The 18,705-nt window shown below is 37.3% G+C and overlaps 2 protein-coding genes and 1 long non-coding RNA gene across 3 annotated transcripts in view; 1 reads left to right on the top strand and 2 right to left on the bottom strand.

Annotated features, from left to right (window-relative positions):
- Positions 1-7,937, bottom strand: part of LOC122629613 (innexin shaking-B-like) — an 8,450-nt gene extending 513 nt beyond the window's left edge. The window contains exons 1-4 of the mRNA XM_043813208.1: positions 7,283-7,937; positions 6,114-6,244; positions 5,613-5,838; positions 4,742-4,812 (exon numbers count right to left, since the gene is read on the bottom strand). Of these exons, the coding sequence (XP_043669143.1) occupies positions 4,792-4,812; positions 5,613-5,838; positions 6,114-6,244; positions 7,283-7,321 (417 nt within the window). The 5' untranslated portion in view covers positions 7,322-7,937 and the 3' untranslated portion in view covers positions 4,742-4,791. The remainder of the gene's footprint in view (positions 1-4,741; positions 4,813-5,612; positions 5,839-6,113; positions 6,245-7,282) is intronic.
- LOC122629614 overlaps positions 1-18,705 on the top strand; it is a 23,425-nt gene extending 4,720 nt beyond the window's left edge. Inside the window, exons 2-3 of the long non-coding RNA XR_006327310.1 lie at positions 18,269-18,502; positions 18,637-18,705. This is a non-coding gene — a long non-coding RNA (uncharacterized LOC122629614). The remainder of the gene's footprint in view (positions 1-18,268; positions 18,503-18,636) is intronic.
- LOC122629611 (innexin inx1) lies at positions 8,679-16,043 on the bottom strand. The gene is made up of 4 exons (XM_043813206.1): positions 14,527-16,043; positions 11,152-11,259; positions 10,657-10,812; positions 8,679-10,411 (listed from the first exon to the last, which is right to left on the bottom strand). The coding sequence occupies exons 1-4, from the start codon at positions 14,776-14,778 to the stop codon at positions 9,833-9,835; spliced, it is 1,095 nt and encodes a 364-aa protein (XP_043669141.1). The 5' UTR covers positions 14,779-16,043; the 3' UTR covers positions 8,679-9,832.

Raw genomic sequence — 18,705 nt, 5'->3', positions numbered from 1 at the left:
TAGTAGTAGGAGTCTCGTAATATCGTTCGACGAGCGTTCCATTCTATTTTAGCGTTTACGCGCTGCGTAAGACTGCACTTTGCTAACGGAGCCGGAGGTTCGTGTAGAACCGCCGGCAAATGCTTTGAAAATGCCTGAGGACAAAATACAGAAATAGAGTGAGAACTCTATTCTCCATTCTCTCTTTCTTACCGTTTAATCAATCTTCTTGGAGAAAAAAATGCAAGGAATATTCTACTTTCTACTTTGGATATTAATCGTCCTTTCATCTCATTCTTCCTATCTCTTTCTTTCTCTCTCTCTCTCTCTCTCTCTCTCTCTCTCCCTCTCTCTCTCTTTTTTTCTCTCTTTCTCTTTCTCTTTTCTCACCGTTATCCTAACAAGTTCTCGTGAATAATCGAGAGTAACGTATTTTCTACATGTGTACGATAAATTAAGCACGACGAGTATCTTATTATATCCGTTCGAGTATCTTATTATATATGCCGTTGTGTTGATGGATACGAGGGTGTCATTAGCGGTAAGAAATTAAAAAAGATCAAAAACAAAAGAGAGATAGAGAGAGAAAGAGTGGCAAACGTCGTTTTATTGCGTGACAAGAGCGACAAAGACGGAAGAGACAGACCGTAATGTTGGTTTATCGTTCCTGTCCCTTGGTTTGCTTTCACGATGAAAGAAGATACGCGGAAAGGGAAGAGCCTCTGGAGTATCAATAAGCATTGCTCGAATCCCAGCTTCCGTTCTGGACCGTATAGGAAAATTCTCTCTCTCTCTCTCTCTCTCCCTCTCTCTCTCTCTCTTTCTCTCTATCTTTCGTTCGTATTTCTTCGTCGATCAACTGAACGATCGTCTTCGATCTCAGTGATCCCTCTGAACGGAATCAGTGACTCGTATAGGATTCTTTCGAAGTAACTAAGCCGGACTGAAGATACATGGATTGGATTCTGTATTTATTGGGACACGATGATTGCACTCCACCGTGAAATAAAAAGACAGAATAAGAAAGAAATTAAATTCGTCAGTTTTCAAGTACGAAAAGTCTATCGACTCGAAAATTTTATTCCGATTTATATTAATCAAAATTGAAGAAGAAATAAAAGGAAGAGGAGAGGGAGAAGAACGATTATGATAATGGTGTTACGAGAACGGTCCTAACAAATCGAAATGATCGACTCGCGTGGCACGAGGTGGAAGAGTAAGATAAAAAGAAGTTAAAGTAGTCAAGGAAGAGGAGGAGAGAATAAGAGAAAGAAACGTAAAGAAAGAAACGAGTGACTACCGTGAGAGAGAAATCTCGTTGGAGAACGCGAAAGCCGCGAAGCACGTGCGTCTCGTCCGTCACACACATTCATCCGGCGATTCTCTCAAAGTCGAATCGATCAGCTGACGATATCGATCGCGAATCTCTACGTGTCTCGTGAGAATTTATATCGATCGAAGAGATAACGTTTTTCTTTTCTTTTTTTTTCTCTGATCGCTCGCTTCAACTTTCCACGAACAAATACCGATAACAATAAAATAATAATAATAATAATAATAATAATAATAATAATAATAATAATAATGATGATGATGATGATGATGATGATGACGATAATAATAATGATAATATTAATATTAATAATAATAATAGAGATAAAAAGAGATCGAGCACGGACACGAAATGGCGGGAAAAATGAAAAGTATTTATCGCGCACAAGGATAAACTTATCGAACGAGGGTTAAGTATCGTATCGTATCGTATCGTATCGTATCGTATCGTATCGTAATAAGAAAATTAGCGAAAACGTTCAGCAAACGACTGCTTCCACACGCCACGCTCGTCTACGTTCGACTCGAGAAAACGGCCAGGGCACGGCACGGTACCTCCCGTAGGAGCCGAACGAGGAGTCAGCGCGCTCCAGGAATAGAAACGCCCGAACCCGAACCGTCCTCTCGCGGTGTGTAAGCGTGTAAGCGCAACGTCCAAACGCACGCTTGCTTACTCGCTCGCTCGTTCACGAACAACCGTCCTCGAGACTTTGGCTAAATTCTCTTTCTCTCTCTCTCTCTCTCTCTCTCTCTCTCTCCCAATCTCTCTCAATCTCTCGGTTCTCGATCGTCCTCACTCGTCGCGTCATCTTTTTCTTTCTCCTCTTTCTCCAAGAGAAGAAAATTTCTTCGTTCCTTATCGTAAATCCATTCGAGAGATCCAGCCGGTGTGCTCGACCATTTTTAACAACAACAAACATTAAACTTACGAAGTAATATAACGTATAACTTTAACAATGAAATGTTCTTTCGTATCGATAAGATGGCGGTCGATTCGAAATTCGTGTAATGTATTATAACGATGAGACGTGCGATGAAATATCAATCGTTTTCTCGTTATTTCTTCTTTTTTTTTTTTCTTCTTCTTCTGCTTCTGCTTCTTCCCACGAAGTAATAGATCGTGATGACTGCATATTTATGTGTAATATTACACTCACCGGACTAATTCATTTTGAAAAAAGAAAAAGAAAATACGACAGTGTGATCCTGAAAGCTTCTTCGTGGATAGCAAAGATCTTTATGGATCGTCTTTCGTCTTTTTTCCGTATAACACACAGTAAATCAGGTATACCAAGCAGCTGATCGAAGAGAAGAGATACTTTTTAAACGTAACTGGATACTGTCTTCTCTCTACGAATACCTACTCGCGAACTTTGCGATCTCGATGATATAAATCGTACTCCTTCGACGAAGCTACCATTGGTATATCATAGCAATAAAAAAGGAGAAATATTATAAAGATGTAACGTTACGACGCTCATTTCCGTCCCTCATATCTTATAAAACTTATTCGATTTCCTGTGAAATGGAACCTCACAATTTGTCTTTTTCTTCGTCTCTCTCCCTCTCTCTCTCTCTCTCTCACACACACTCACCCTTACCCTAATTTTTTTCCGTTGATTAAATCAAGAGATACGAAGGTCGACGAAAAAAAGGAACTCGCTCGAAATATCCAAGGAACTTCAGAGAATTTGCTTTTTCTATGTGTTACATTTTACCAACGAAAGCTTAATGTAAGAGAGACAGACAGACAGACAGACACAGAGAGAGAGAGAGAGAGAGAGAGAGAGAGAGAGAGAGAGAAAAGCAAAAAGCGGATGCACTTGGATGCTTCGACGAATCAACGCGTAAGACACGTTATAACTTCTCCGAGATAAGTGCTTTCTCGTTCGGTGCCGGCCGACGCGCGATGTGTAAATAAATATTTGCTTTTATTCGCGTTCCTACTATTTTCATACGAATAGACGGATTTAAATAGAATCGCCACGAGTTACGTGTCTCAAGGAACCATCGTGATACGAATCGATTGAATTCGAATACGATCGATCCACCTTCAGGTTCGATGTCTCCCACAAGACATACGTATAATTTCTATATTATGACAAAACTTGTTGGCCTCGGTTTGTATTAATGAATGATATATTAGTCCTATATCTAGAATTTCTAACGGTAAGATCGTATTCTATCGGTGAATAGTTCCGATCTAGTTAAACGAGCTTTTTCAAGTACCCTCGTCTGTCGAACCACATAGATAAATCACATGTCGAGGCTTATACCGCTTAAGAAGAGCCTGGTCCGACTCAAAAATCTGGTCTTCTCCTTCGTGCGTATCGACGAGAGAGATAGATGGAGAGACAGATAGAAGGAAAAAGACAGAGAGAGAGGGAGAGAGAGAGAGAGAGAGTGAAAAAGAAACAAAAAGAGAGAGAGAGAGAGAGAGGAAAAACGTCGCTGTAACTTAGAATCATTGCATAATCGTTCTCTAACCATCTGCCGATCACTTTTGAGCGGCTTTAATGGCTTCGGATTATTGACATACGTACGTGAGCACACGCGACTCCGCTCCTAATAAATTACAGGCCGATATTATGACACGATTATGACGATATCCATCTTCCCGTTGAATCCAATAAATCTGCTATCTCCCTGGCAATACGCAAATACAAGATGAGATATTCTGAAATTGACTGCAACCGAATTATAAATGGTCGAGCTTTAGCTCGGTGATTCTCCGAAATGCTTTTAATACGCTCCTCGTTCCTTTCGAGCTTGCGATGTCTTTTATATGAACATACGTGACCTTTTTGAGGAAATGGAAAAATGAACAAGAGAATGAAAAAAAATAAATAAAAATAAAAAGAAACAACAACGAATAACAAACGGGTCTTCTGGTACGTTAAACCTGTGTTCGTGAGTACAACACGAAGAAATGAGAATGTTATATGTTTTTCTAAGCACAACCTATATATCCGCTTTTTCCCTTGTTGAATATACAACACAGAAACGGTTCGCTTATAGAAAAAGGTAAATAATCAATTTTTTTTCCCCACTGGCTGAATGTCGACGACGTTACACCTACGCGTCAATCGTTTCTCACGCGATGCTATGTCGTCGTTTCACTTTTTTTTTTTTTCTTTTTTTTTTTTAAACACAAGTCAATCAGATCCATATCGGTTCGTTTACGCCGACGACGATCATTCGTATATCGTGTTTGAAAACTATGCTTTTTTTTTCTGCAAAGTCAGTGTATAAATGGATCTATTAAGAATACATCAATATACGGCGTGTAATTGTGATATATGTTACAGGTTAATAATATATATTTGCTGTTAATAGTTGTTATGTAATATAGTTGATTGTATATTGTTATATGGTTGATAAACAACGCATTTCTACGCATTTCTTATAACGAAAGGATCAGTTTTCTTACCGACGCAGCTTGTTGCTTTGCCGACATTCCTTTAGTATCAAAAATGACCGCTAGAGCGTACCACCTACACGCTGTTACAACGCAAAAGGATATAACGAATTTTATATATTTTTCGTAAATCAAAAATTGTATATTTCAAAGTTCATAAAGTTTCAACTAGGCTCAAGATTTCTTTTTAAATAAAAATAAAAATAAAAAACGGAAGGTTATCCGTATGAAATCATTACGTCGGAAACTCCGATTTATAAATCAACGCTGTTATTCCTAATGTATAAATCGATATCTTTTGAATAACCTTATTATACAAATAAACCTTGCAAAGTGTAGTTGTTTAATAACAGTTTTTTCTCGGTAAGCCTTGCCAAGTGTTTTGTAAACGAATATCTTAAACGCAAATTCAACAACACGTTTCTCATAGAACTAAGAATACAATAATAATAGACAAAAATCGATATACATATTTATCCGTCCGATATAATTATAATTATATGAAATGTACGTAATTATAATTATCTTGAAAACAAAAATTACGATACGATTCTAAATCAGAGAAGCGTACAACGTCGTTATAACGTCGTCGAATAATCGACAGTTTTAATCTTCGATTGTTCGGGCATCGCGGTACGATCGAAACGACATCTGTTTTACATTTTGATACTAACATATATACGCGGGTAATTTTGTACGGGTAATTACGCAAAATCAACAGCTTCCTACATGTTATTCGTTATGCCTTTTAATATGAAACTCTTGACAAGAAATAGTTGGAAATAAAATAACAACACAAACGAGAGATAATCCGTAATAAAACAAATGTACAAATATATACATATATATGTATAAATATGTATAAATAATAAAAAATAATTACCTGAAAGATAAGTACGAAGGCAACCCACTGATAATACTTGACTCTTTTCGTTTGATCGTTGACATGGCGATAATCCTCGTCCTGATAACGTGTCTGTAAAATGCCGAAAGACGAGGCGACACCAGGATACGCAACGTTTGCCCCTGCGACACCGAGCATAGCACCACTAACGATATACGTACTGTGTATCCAACAGTACGCGTTGAAGGCCTCAACAGGAATGTCTCTGTTCGGATAAGATAAACAAATAGGAAGACAGAAGAAGAAAATTATATGAATGAACGAACGTACAAACGAACGAACAACGTTCAAGGTGATACAAAATAACAATTAAAAACATGCACGATATACGAACTAATAAGAATAAAAATGCAAATTTAACTTATCGTTGTATTTTTAATAAGTGTTGATCGTTAAAATTTCTCACCATACATATGTTCGGCCTCGTTAATACGTCTTCGTTACGGACAATTAATTTAAGATATCTTTTGATAATAGTACCTCGTATGTACGCACTCTATCGGGTTTCCCACGGTTTGCTTGCTACTGATAATTACGGAAAATAGCAGCATCAAGATCGTCGTTAGCGCGTGTAGTCTGAAGACGAGGCCATCGCTTCTTATTCTGGACACCTGCGGAATCACGACACAAGCGCGTTGACCACGTGTTCTTGGAACGAGGAACGCTTGTGCTTATGCAATTAATTCAACCATACGATTTCACAAACACACAGACATATATACGTGCGCACACATACGCGCACACACACACACACTCTCTCTCTCTCTCTCTTACATCTATACCTCAATGCACTTTTATCTTATTTCTTGATATACACACTGACGCACAGCACTTGTCCAAAGCTAATTCTGGCTTAGCACGCGGCTTTGAACGATCTCGCAAGTAGAGACATGCTTTACAAGTTTGTAAACCTTGCGAAGGTATAGGAACGAGCAATATCAAAGTAAATCGCTTACTTTAAGCTTGAAACTTACGCGCTCGCGTGTTCGTCCTGTTGCGATATTAAATCTCGGTCTTTAAACTCGCGATGTTTCTCTAGAATTACCAGTGGAAAGAGACGTGACCGACAAATATTTTTCATAGTCGTTTATAAATAATCACTGTCGTTCCGTTGCGTGTTATATTACGACGCTCGTTTACATGCATATTAACGTGTTTTATATTAGGTTTAAAATTTGATTAGAAGTGATAACGCTTACCTTACACGTTAAATCAATGTTGACACACCGAGTTAGTAGAGATTAGAATCGTTATAAGCCGTCCCGTTCGTTCTCGAGTACGATACTTCGTGGTAAAACGTGTGTATTAAAAATCGTTGAATTTGTTGTGCCACTTGAAATTGTTTGACTTTTATTACGATAATTTTATAAAATTGTTATTTTTTCTAACGCAAGCAAACTCGAACGGAATTAACGAGTTAACGTTCTTCGTCATTCCATCGATTCAATATGAAAGCATTAATTTAAACAAAAGATAGCAGTGCGTTAAAATTATTAGCACGATCTGGATTAGCGAAGGCTCGGATTAATACGCTATAATTTATTGCCACGGTCGCTCCAACTCGCGCTTTTCTATTGACGCTTTGGGGGTTATTACGAGGAACGCAATAACGTAACGAAAACGCATCTCGTCCTATTTTTGGCACTTACGCGTAAAAGATAGTACAATTCTGTAACAGTGTCTATCATTCTCACTTCTCTCTTTTATTGCACGCACGCACACACTTTCGAAAAGCGATCTCTTTAAAAATTCTTCGATAACCACGTTCGATTCTTAATCTCGAGAGTCCTACGATTTCGCCAATGGTAAAGAACACTCTGCCTTTTCCGACTACTATCATCGACGACGTCCAAATCATTAATCGTTAAGGAAAGCTCGCGTTTCATCTCCACGGTCATTCACCTCGTATTATTAGTCAGTCGAAAACTAAACACCCGAGAGAAAAACTTTACGACCCTTGCGAAAAAATCAAAGCATACTAATTTACAAAGAACTCGAGTTAGGAGATCCGTCGGGATCGAGGTCGGATTAGACTCCACGCAACAAACCTCTACGAACGCTGATAAGAAAGAAAATCTAAACTATTAATCGGTGGTTTTGCCGATCCGCATGAGAGATTCAACGATCTCGGGTAATTCAAACTCCGCAAGTGCATACATCTTGACGTTTCCCGTTGTACAATAAAACGAACACAAATAGCGCGACACAGACGTCATACGAAAACGGGTTGCGTCGCGACGGAGGCGGCTACGGAGACGTCTACGAAAATCGATCATGGATTTCCGGCAGATACTAAGCACCGTTTGTTCATCGAGCGTACAAATCGTCTTTTGAAGTAGCGAAACGCTGTTAAATTATACAACGACGACGACCACGACGACGACCACGACGACGTTCGGCAAGCGGCAGAACAGTACGCGTCTTGTCGATGAGCGAGCGAAACTTACTGACTAATCCTAACCGTGCGCGGATTTCACCAAACGAACGTGGTCCCGAGTTCGATGCCAAAACACAAATTCGTGGACTAGTCGTCGCTCTTCACGCCATGACGTCCTCTTTCTCTCTGATGGCTACTATTCTCTCTCTTCACTCTGTCATCCCATTTTTATTTTTCTATTTTTCGCGCCCTTGTTTATGTCTCTCTCTCTCTCTCTCTCTCTCTCTCTCTCTCTCTCTCTCTTTCTCTATATATCTATCTATCTATTTATCTGACGACACAAAACCATCGAAGAGACGGTGGTAACTTTTAAATCGCCCACGCCGAACTAACAAAATATCGTCCCACTCGAGCTTTTCAACGAACGCTGGACGCTTCCAGTCACAAAGATAAACGCGTTCCGTCTGCCGCCGACAATGTTGATACGCTTGCCTCTTCAATTATACACATCAAGATGACTCTTCCTCCTTCGTCTTTTTCCTATTTCCTCGTTGATGGATACCATTTGTCTATCACTGGGAGTCAGGAAACTTGTGTGGAAAATGAAAATGAGATTGTCTCTTCTTACTTTGGTAGACGATTAAAATAAAGTAAAGACCTCGAAATCATTTCAAAAAGTAATCTTTATACAACCGTACTCGTAGATACAAATAAATTGCTTATCAGAAAGCAGATCCGTCTTATGTACTATAAAGCTGCTGGAAGATCCACGACAATGAATTAGATTTAAAAGTCTTTTTTAATAACCATTAGTTATTGTTGCTGTTATTCTTGTTGTTATTGATGCTGTTGGAACACAAGTGGGTAAAGTATTTTATAGAAATTTGTCCTCCTAAAATGAGCGAAATCTTACATTGCATCAATTAAATATAATAAACTAATTTCAATCTATCTCGATAATTTCCTATGTGGAACAAAAGAATGTGAAATGAAAGTTTCTAATCTATATCACCCTTTCTTGCTCGTGAATAAACGCGTGTAAATCACAAATACCATGGTTGGTAAATGATTCAACGATATAAAATATTTATAAACGTAGGAACGAAGAAGAAAATCGTTCGAAATTATCTAAGACGTGGAAAATAATCGCAACTTGCTTTACAAAACTAATAGTCCAGACTCATACGTATCCACACACGCGAGCGAACTTGCATATTATCAAAAGATCATGGATACTAATTAATTAATTAATTAATTATAAACATACTACGCTTTAAAGAAATGCAATAGACGCACGAATGATCTTCGAGCAACGAAGAGGAACGTTTGCGAAGTACAAAACTGATCTATCGATCGAGGAATCAATACGAGACGAAGATCGATTCAGATCCTGACGCGTAAATAATATTAAAAAAAAAAAAAAGAGAGATATTTATATAACTTCTATACTATGTAATATAATTCTTTGAATAATCTCCTATACGTTTTTCGCAAATGCAATATAATCAATTATCTAATTCACACATACGAAGTAATGTTTTGCCTAAAAACTATCTTACGATTGATGATGTCACTGATATTCCAAAATTATTATCAAAAATGATAATATATCCCTCCTTTGTTTCTAAACTATCTTACGACGACTACGTCGCCGACTTTGTAAAATTATTATCAAAAATGTCGAAAACATATAACTTTTTTTTTACGAGTATTCTCGTATTATAAAGAAACATGTCAACATGAGTCACTAGACTCTAGTCAGTCCCTTGTTAATACCTAAACTACAAATAATTAGATATAACTTTACAATTGCTAAATAAATTTAAGCATTGATCGGTTGAGAATTATGGGAACTCATCTTTTTCGTGAGTTCTTCTAAAAAGTCTTTATAAAGAATACCGTCCATGTTCCACGAAAGAACATAGAGTATCCACCAATCACCAAGATCGATTTTTCTACTTATACTTTGACACGTTTCGATTGATATTGCCGGAGATGCGATATGCAACAATCTCGGTCTCACGGCTGGTGCAAATATGATAGCAGCTCTGTAAGCAACCAAACCGATCAAAAAGATGGAGAGAATAATATACCAGAACCAAATGAAGATATAAGTCTTTTCGTTGACTATGTTTAGCGGTAGAACGCATAATGAATCGTGCTTCTGTATAGTACCGGAAGCACCGTATTTGTGAAAGATGCATTTTGTAACACGAGGGAATACGTAAACCATGGGATCAAAGCGATTCTCTTGCGGGGTATTCGATATGTGTAGAACACGAAGGCCATAACTAAGAAATTCTCCATCGAAGAAACGATTCATCAGGTACAGTTGTCCAATAATGTTGACCAGGCACAAAAGCTCGCAGGCGAAGTAGTGATACACGTACATTTTATGCCTCTGAAAGAACAAATAATCGCTGAGTTAACTCGAATTGAACTCAATGAGACCAAATTGAATCTAACGGGAGCGTCTCTGCATATGTATATCTGCCTTTCTTTCTTTTTCTCTAATTATTCATATACAAAACACATTCTTGTATTTTACATTCTATAAATATCATATATAAGACGCATGTATATACGTACGTACATAAATACATGCATACACGCACACACACGTATATATATATATATTATTCTTACCGTTACATGGGACATAATATATTCCATCAACACGGACTTTTTCTTATCGATTGTTTCTTGCTTATCAATGCCACAATTCATACCCATGATCAAAGTATTCATCAATCCACCTTCCCACATGTTCCACAGCCATTGAGGTGTATAGCACAAAATCGCCTAAGTGACAAAAAGAAGTAAACAAATCAATAGACGAATAAATAAACAATAAATAATTAAAAAGGATAAACCATATAAAAGATACTGGAAAGAAAATAGGAAGATATAATATAACATAATTTATAAATCAAGTTGCACAGGTTGCAAGTTGATGTGTCGTCATAAACAGATGTCAATAGAATCTATAATAAGAAATTGCAAGGAGGATACATAAACCACGGTACAAAGGACGTATTGTAAGATGATAGGATCGGATGCACAAATTGTAAGTCTATATATTCTTTATCGCGACCTACCGTACGTCGCACGTGCAGAATTCAATGATAAAGAAGTCAATACCTGGAAGAAGAGTACGAAGCAAACCCATTGGTAGTAAGTATAGTATTTCCTTGCATTGACGTCTCCTAAGTCATTCGCCACTCCTGGATGTGCCACCTCGGTGCCCATCTACGAACATACGACACTTCGATAATAGGATGACAATGAAATCATATACCTACATATCAACGACGAATTTAATACACATTACCAAACATGCTCTATCCCCACCACACTCTCTTTCTTTCTCTCTGCCACTTACACCAGAGTTCGTATGTACAGAGTATAACCCTAGGCGCGCTACTTATGTTGCGACATACATCATACATAACATTGTACATACATACAGCATATATACATATATCGTACTTACATCATACATAGATAGATACATACATATATATATACATGTCCATGCCACCAAATAAACAAACAATGAATACACTATTATGAATACCTTCTTTCTCTTTCTCTCTCTCTCTCTCTGAACTTTTTAATTTCATATCAAATGGCATTTCTCTTAATATAAATCACAGTTTTATAGCACAACTATCTAATCTAGGGTACGCTTATTACGAGATAAAAGAAAACAATGCGGAATTTAAATTATATCTTTTGTGAAGATCGTTATTGTCATAAATTAAAACAATCGATTTTGAAATCGTTTCAATGCTCTCTTTATTAAACGTTCGTTTTCTCCAACCGATTATGATAACGATATATGTCGTCCGGTTTCTTGATAATTCGAATGCTATCGTATATTCTAAAAATTTGTCATAATACAGGGTGATCCAAAAGTCACGCAAATCATATAGTAAATTATTTTGAAATAAGCTAACAATTACATAAAAAAGAAATTGATTGCATTTACATTTCTGGCATACAATAGATGCTGGAAATGTCCTCCATCAGCGTCTATAGAAACTTAGCGAGTTTCACAATGTTCGCTGCAATCTTCCGTAGTCACTGCACTTACGTTGACGATAGTTACTTCCATGTCGATGTCCCATGTTCATTGAGTGTATACGTTCATAAGACATTTTCTTTTAGATGACCCTCAAAGAAAAAGTCTGAAGAAGAAGGATCCAATGACTTAGGCAGCCATAAGCCATAAGAAATTATGTAGTATCCGAAAAACTCTTGGAACATACATCTTGAAATTTGTTATGTTCGTGTACGCGCATATGCTATTGCCCTGCTTGATGTAATCAACTCTTGCTCATCGATTTTTAACAGCGATATAAACTGAACGAATTAGGATTACATGATTTCTGGATCACCCTGCATAATAAAGACAAATATAAAATTAGTTAAATTGACGTCGAGTAATTATAATCGATATAAATAAATGATGAAGATTTATCGAAATCAAAACGGTAGAACGACTCTGTATATTTATGTATGAACTCTTGGATAGATAGTACAAACGACTATGTATAACCGACTATGAAATTGACCGGAAACGAATAAGTGGACCTTAATATTCGCTTCACATACGAGTGTATATTGTATATAAAGGAACAGGGACCTAACCGTCGAAGATACAACACTGTCGGCGTCCCTTTGTTTTATGCGCTCGAACATGAGAGCAAGCATAAGTCATGAGAGCTCCGTCACACACTCTGAACGACGAATGAAGATGTTGAGTAAGATTCAATGTTCCAAGAAGATCTCATATTATTATTACTTAGCTACTTCGAAAAAAGAAATACGAAGAAAGAAAGAGAATACTCGTAAGAAATTTCAAAAAAAAAAAAAAAAAGAAAAGAAAAGACAAAGAAAAAAAAAGTGTTTTCTCTACTCTGAACTTTGTCTTTCTTTCCTCGAAATAATAAGATTACAACGCGACAAAATTACAACAACGAAACGATATTCTTTTCGCATAAATTTTATATCAAAACGTTCACGGTGTAACTTTAAATGTAAAAGAAAAAAAAAAAAAAGATTAAAGATAATAGATCGTTGACACGATAGAAAGTTTTCTACGTCATAAGAGATATATACGTTTAATCGATCGACTTTGCGAAAGTACAAAATCACTGTACCACGAATAACGTACACGTTTTATAAATGGCGCAATTCTTTCAAAAAGTATAACAGTTTTTTTTTCGATGTTTTTACTCATCGAAACGTTTAAAAAAAAAAAAACACGCTTTTATATAGGTTACGAAAAAAAAAGACGGGTGGATCAAAAGACGATCGCACGCGTTGAATAGGATAACCTTACTTTTCCTTTGACCAACTTTTTATAACGTCGTTCTTCGTTAACCAAATCGTTATACGACGAAATACGATTATCCGTATGTAAGCGATAAGACTGGTGCGATATAATTAAATGATATTAGTAAGACATAACATTGTTATGAGATACATTTAATGAACGCGTACATTGAAACGATTCGAAGTGGTTATATGCGCAATCGCACGTCATCATTGTATGATGATACTACATACATATGTAGCTTAAAGAATGACGAGAATGTGAGAAAAAAACACGTGTATCAGGAACGAACATATTTTTTATCGTGACAACTTCCTCCATCTTCTGTAAAAGACGAAAAATATGTATGTACAAATGAACATAAAAATATGTACATAAATATCTTCCCTCATAAATATCTCCTTTATTATGCAATGTTCTAAAAATGCTTTTGAAGGTTAAACGCGAAAGAATACACGATACGATCGAAAGACCTTCCGATTTTGCATTGATTCCAGATATCTGTAAACGATATATATCCTATAACGCGAATAACGACTCTTTAAAAAGAATAAAAAAGAAAAAGAAAAAAAGAAAGAAAGAAAAATGTCGATGTATCGATGATTTCGCGGTTGTTGATACCCGCCATGCGTACGTAATCGTATCCTAAAAGTAGTTGAATTCGATCCGTGGTTAAACATTTTTGTAGATACTCTCTCGTTGACCAATACGTCGACTAGATCCGATTTGATCGTTATACAACGATTAATGTAAAAAATTTCTATGATAAATCAGAATGACAACTTGCTACTTTCGAAAATTAAATCGAATGACGCAAGAACGTTTTTACGAATGATTCGTATAGCAAATACTTTAAGTCAGCCGTAAATACTTTAATAGCATTGCTTATAGAATAATCTCGCTCAACGTGGCCGCCATTGCCTTTGTTGAACGATTCAATCTACCAAGTTACTTCTTCAAGCTGATAGTTAAAAGCATTGACACGGACGAATGCTCCTTCCAGAGATTGATTACGAAAAGAAAATTTAACCTAAATAAAAATCATCACGAGTAAGGAAAAACGTACGTATCGCAAAGAAGAAAAGAATATATGCGCGATGTTTAAAAAAGAAGAAGATAAATGAGCGCGGCATTAATAAGAGGGTGTGAATCGTGACAGAAATAAGCGTACCCACCTGTCGACTGAAAGCGTCCGGCATCGTGAACGTTGAGGTTATCCAGCAGTAGGTGTTGATGACATGTTGGGGCAGGCCATGACCGACGATACACGAGATTGGATTTCCAACGAACTGATTCGCCGTGATTATTATTGAGCAAGTGAGGAGCACCACCGAAGTAAAGTTGTTATGTACGCGAAAGAGCAAAGATGCGGTGGAGATTTCCTGCCATTTGAGGTAATAAGCGAGACCACCCAAAAGCCTAAACATGATTGTCCTCTTCGTTAGCCACTTTTGATCGAAATTTTCCTTCTCTTTCTCTCGAAAGGACTTTAACGCAGGGGTAAAAGAGACGACACCCTCGATTTGATCGACAAAATCGTTCGAAATTTCTAAATCAATCCCCCTTTGCCACTGTGTCTACTTCTTTCTTCTCGGAAAGCGAACAACAAACGACGATCCTTTTTCCCTCTTCTTTTCTCTCTTCCACCCCCTCCCTTTTACCATTCGTTGCCCTTCACCACGCTCGAGCGCGTCCTCTTCTTCCCTCTTTCTCTCTTCCTTCTCGCTCGACACAGACAGACCAGTCACGAATGACGACTATGACGGAGACAACGACGAAGAAGACGATGATGAACGATAGAGGTCAGCGAACGTGAAGCTAAGCAAAAGGAGAGAGAGCCTAAGCTACTAGCAACCACCACTCGTGAACGCACAACCGACCGCGTCGTCACGAATCGGGACTCGTTTGCCCGTACCGATGCATTTTTCGAACACGTGCTGCCCTGTGCGCGGCGCGAGCCGGATACAACCGAGTTTAACCGAGAACGCCCGAACCAAAGTTTCTGGCGCGCGAACGACGGACTATACTCTCTCTCTCTCTCTCCCTCTCCCTCTCTCTCTCTCTCTCTCTCTCTCTCTTCTCTTTCCTTTCGACCAATCGAACGAGTTACACGTTCGAACCTTTCTCTTTCTCTCAATTTTTCTCTCCCTTATCTCAAAAAAGGTACTCTTCGAACGTTACTTTTTTAATTTAATATTAACGTCATTCTTCTTGCTCTACGAAGAATCTTTTATAAAGATCATAGTATATACGTATATCGCTTCTTCTCTCTGAGTCGATTAAACGTATTGAAATAACACGAAGTTGTGTAACTACCGATTCGTTACCTATCCTTACTGTTCCTCCCTCTCGTCGTATTTATCCCTCTTTTCCTCCCTTTTACGTCCAGACTATCCCCTCTTCCTCTCCGTCTCTCTTTTTCTCTATAGGTTACCCTACGCTTCTTTGCTCTTGGTATTCCCCATTCTCCTCTCTCTTTCTCCTTCTCCCTCTCTCTTTCTCTCTTCACTCGCCGCGATCGAGAATCGAGTTTTATTCCTTTGAACCGCCGACAAGATATGTACATAGGCGTAGAGAAATCGTGCTGTCTCGTGTTAGTTTCTTTTAATTCTTATTTTCTTTCTTTCGTACGTCGTAAATACGCACGTAACGCGCGTACCAGTACTCTCGAACGGCGACTGGCGAGAACACCGCGATGGTTTGTTGTTTCTCGTCGAAGAGAGGGGGGAGGGGGAAGGGGAGAAAATCGGTAGCGCAAGAGGGGCTCGACTGCGGATGCCGGGGGCTCGTCGTACTTTTGCGGAGAGGGAACACGTCCAAGAGAAAAAGTGAGGGGAAGGGCATGAAACGAAGAGGGGACCAGATGTGATCTCTCCCACCTCGTCTACATATTTTTTAACTACACACGCAATATGCCGCATATGCTATCTCTCTCTCTCTCTCTCTCTCTCTCTCTCTCTCTCTCTCTCTCTCTCTCTCTCTCTCTGTCGTTACCGAACGAAACACAGTGCTCGACATGCTTCATTATTACCGTTAGATTCGACTTTTTTTCTTCGTTCCACGCATTGATCGTTCATCGATACACACGAAAGGGCTTTTTCCTCGTGTCTACATAAGCACAGAAAAATAGAGTCATGGCGATACCGAGAAAAGTCAACGATCGTTACGCTTCATTTATAATTTTAACGATTATTATTATCTCTCGTCGAATCGATTAAGAAATTAGTACATACATACGAAGATGATCTTCCCGATAGATCGATTAATCATTAGTCGAATGGTTACTCAACGAACTAATCCTTTATTTTTATTTTAAATTTACGATTTTCGAGCAGTTCAATGCTTTCAAGATGTTTATATATTTGCCCTACATGTTTATATATTGATCTACATGATAGTATGATTATTAGAATTAAGAAAATTATATTATATTATCTCAATGTTTTAATATTTATTTTAAATAAAAAATTAATATAATTATGCAGAAAATAATATTAAGATCTGTCCATGAAGCAAATCTATCTTAGGAGATGAAGTCGGTGCTGCCAGCTATCGAAGGCATATAACATTACAATGTATATGAAAAAGTAACCTTTATAATTTTTTTTTTTTTCAAGATTATAAACTGTAACGTTTCTTCGATTGAAGTTATGATAGATTCCAAACCGTTAAAATCATCGGACACGTTCTTAAGAATCTTTAGAATATTTCGCTCGGATTAATAAAATTGTTATAGGGAAAAAAAAGGTATGAAGTCAGTCTGGCGGTTAAACCCATATGTAAAAATATACAAACACGTGTTACTGGCGTACACACATGTGTGGTATATGTGTATATATTTGTATCGACGATAAAAAAACATTGACTTTTCTGTCTCTTAATGTTAGAGGCGGCGATTATACTGGTATGTCTAAAAATTTTTACGTGAATATATATATATATATATAACCATGAACGGATCGATAAAATTTGGTGAAATTTGTTGTTTCGAAGATATAATAAATCATCCTAATTGTTTAATAACGTTTATCTCCGATAAAGACTACTATTAAAGGTTTTGTAATTGTCTTTGTAGATAAAATACTTTACACATCTCATGACAACCTCGCTCAAAGATCCTTCAAGGAAAATCCTTTTAAAAGTTCCATTTGGAACGTCCTAAATTCCTTGTCTCTCTCTCTCTCTCTCTCTTCTTCTTCTCTCCTTCTCTCTCTCTCGATCTCTGTCTTTTCTCTTTTTTTTCTCTTTAGTCTCCTTGAATTCATGTCCAGCAAAAACGAACACTGGCTCCGTGGTTTTGCTTTCTCCTGTTCCATAAGTCTCTTTATTTTTCTTTTTCTTTTTAACATACCATATACTACTTACTGATGATCGCAGTACTACAGAACGACGATGACTAACGTTACTTACAGAGATAGGCATACATACATACATACATACAACAAACATCCATACGTATGTACATACTTATGTACATACGAGCTTTAAGTCATCGTAAATTTTAATGCTCGCTAATCACTCACTTGAATCATGAATTTAAATGCATCAGAACTAATGAAATCACAGAAGAATCAATTCCGTTAGCCCGCATCCTGCTTCCGTTCTCGTCGAGTTTCATGCGAATAATACGTCATCCCTTTTATTTATATTATCTCTTTTTATGGTTATGTCGTTATTCAAAAGTCGAAATTTTATTGATAACGTAAGTAAATAAATCGTAAAGTTTAAAGAAAATCCAAGAAATATTTCATTTTGAGTTCATAGTATAAGATCGTAGGTGATACATTTTACATTTATGTATCGGACGGATGTTTAAACGTTTGTAGAATTTGATAAATATTTGTAATAATATCGAATGCATTGTTATTAACATTTACAATTTTAATGATGACGAAGTCTAAATGTTTCTTTCAACAGGCAAACGCAAGGCGAGTTCCTGCCTACCTACGTGGCTGCATATGCTAATGTTCCCTCGTCCTCTTCACCGTAGCAGAAGCGGTTCACGGACCAGATGTGCAACGTGATGCAACAGTTGTAACTTCTGCTTCAGAACAGCAACGCGATACTGCACGCTTTTCGTCGACCATCTATGTATCTCGACAGTTACGATATCCGTCTTCCTCTACTCTCGCAAGGACGATTTCAAATATGGTAAGAAACGTTGCGTCGTTTAACTTTTGTCAATGATGTTTGAATAAGATTTTAGTAGATATGTAATTATTAACGAATAAATAACGAATATTTCTCATCGACAATATTACATTGTAAAGTGATTTTGGTTTCAGGACTGATTTAACATTCGCCGGAAGACAAATCTAATTAAAAATACCTACGTAAAATATAACATATAAATT

Source organism: Vespula pensylvanica, chromosome 5, assembly GCF_014466175.1.
Source record: "Vespula pensylvanica isolate Volc-1 chromosome 5, ASM1446617v1, whole genome shotgun sequence".
NCBI lineage: Eukaryota > Metazoa > Arthropoda > Insecta > Hymenoptera > Vespidae > Vespula > Vespula pensylvanica.
This window is presented reverse-complemented; position numbering and strand designations above follow the sequence as displayed.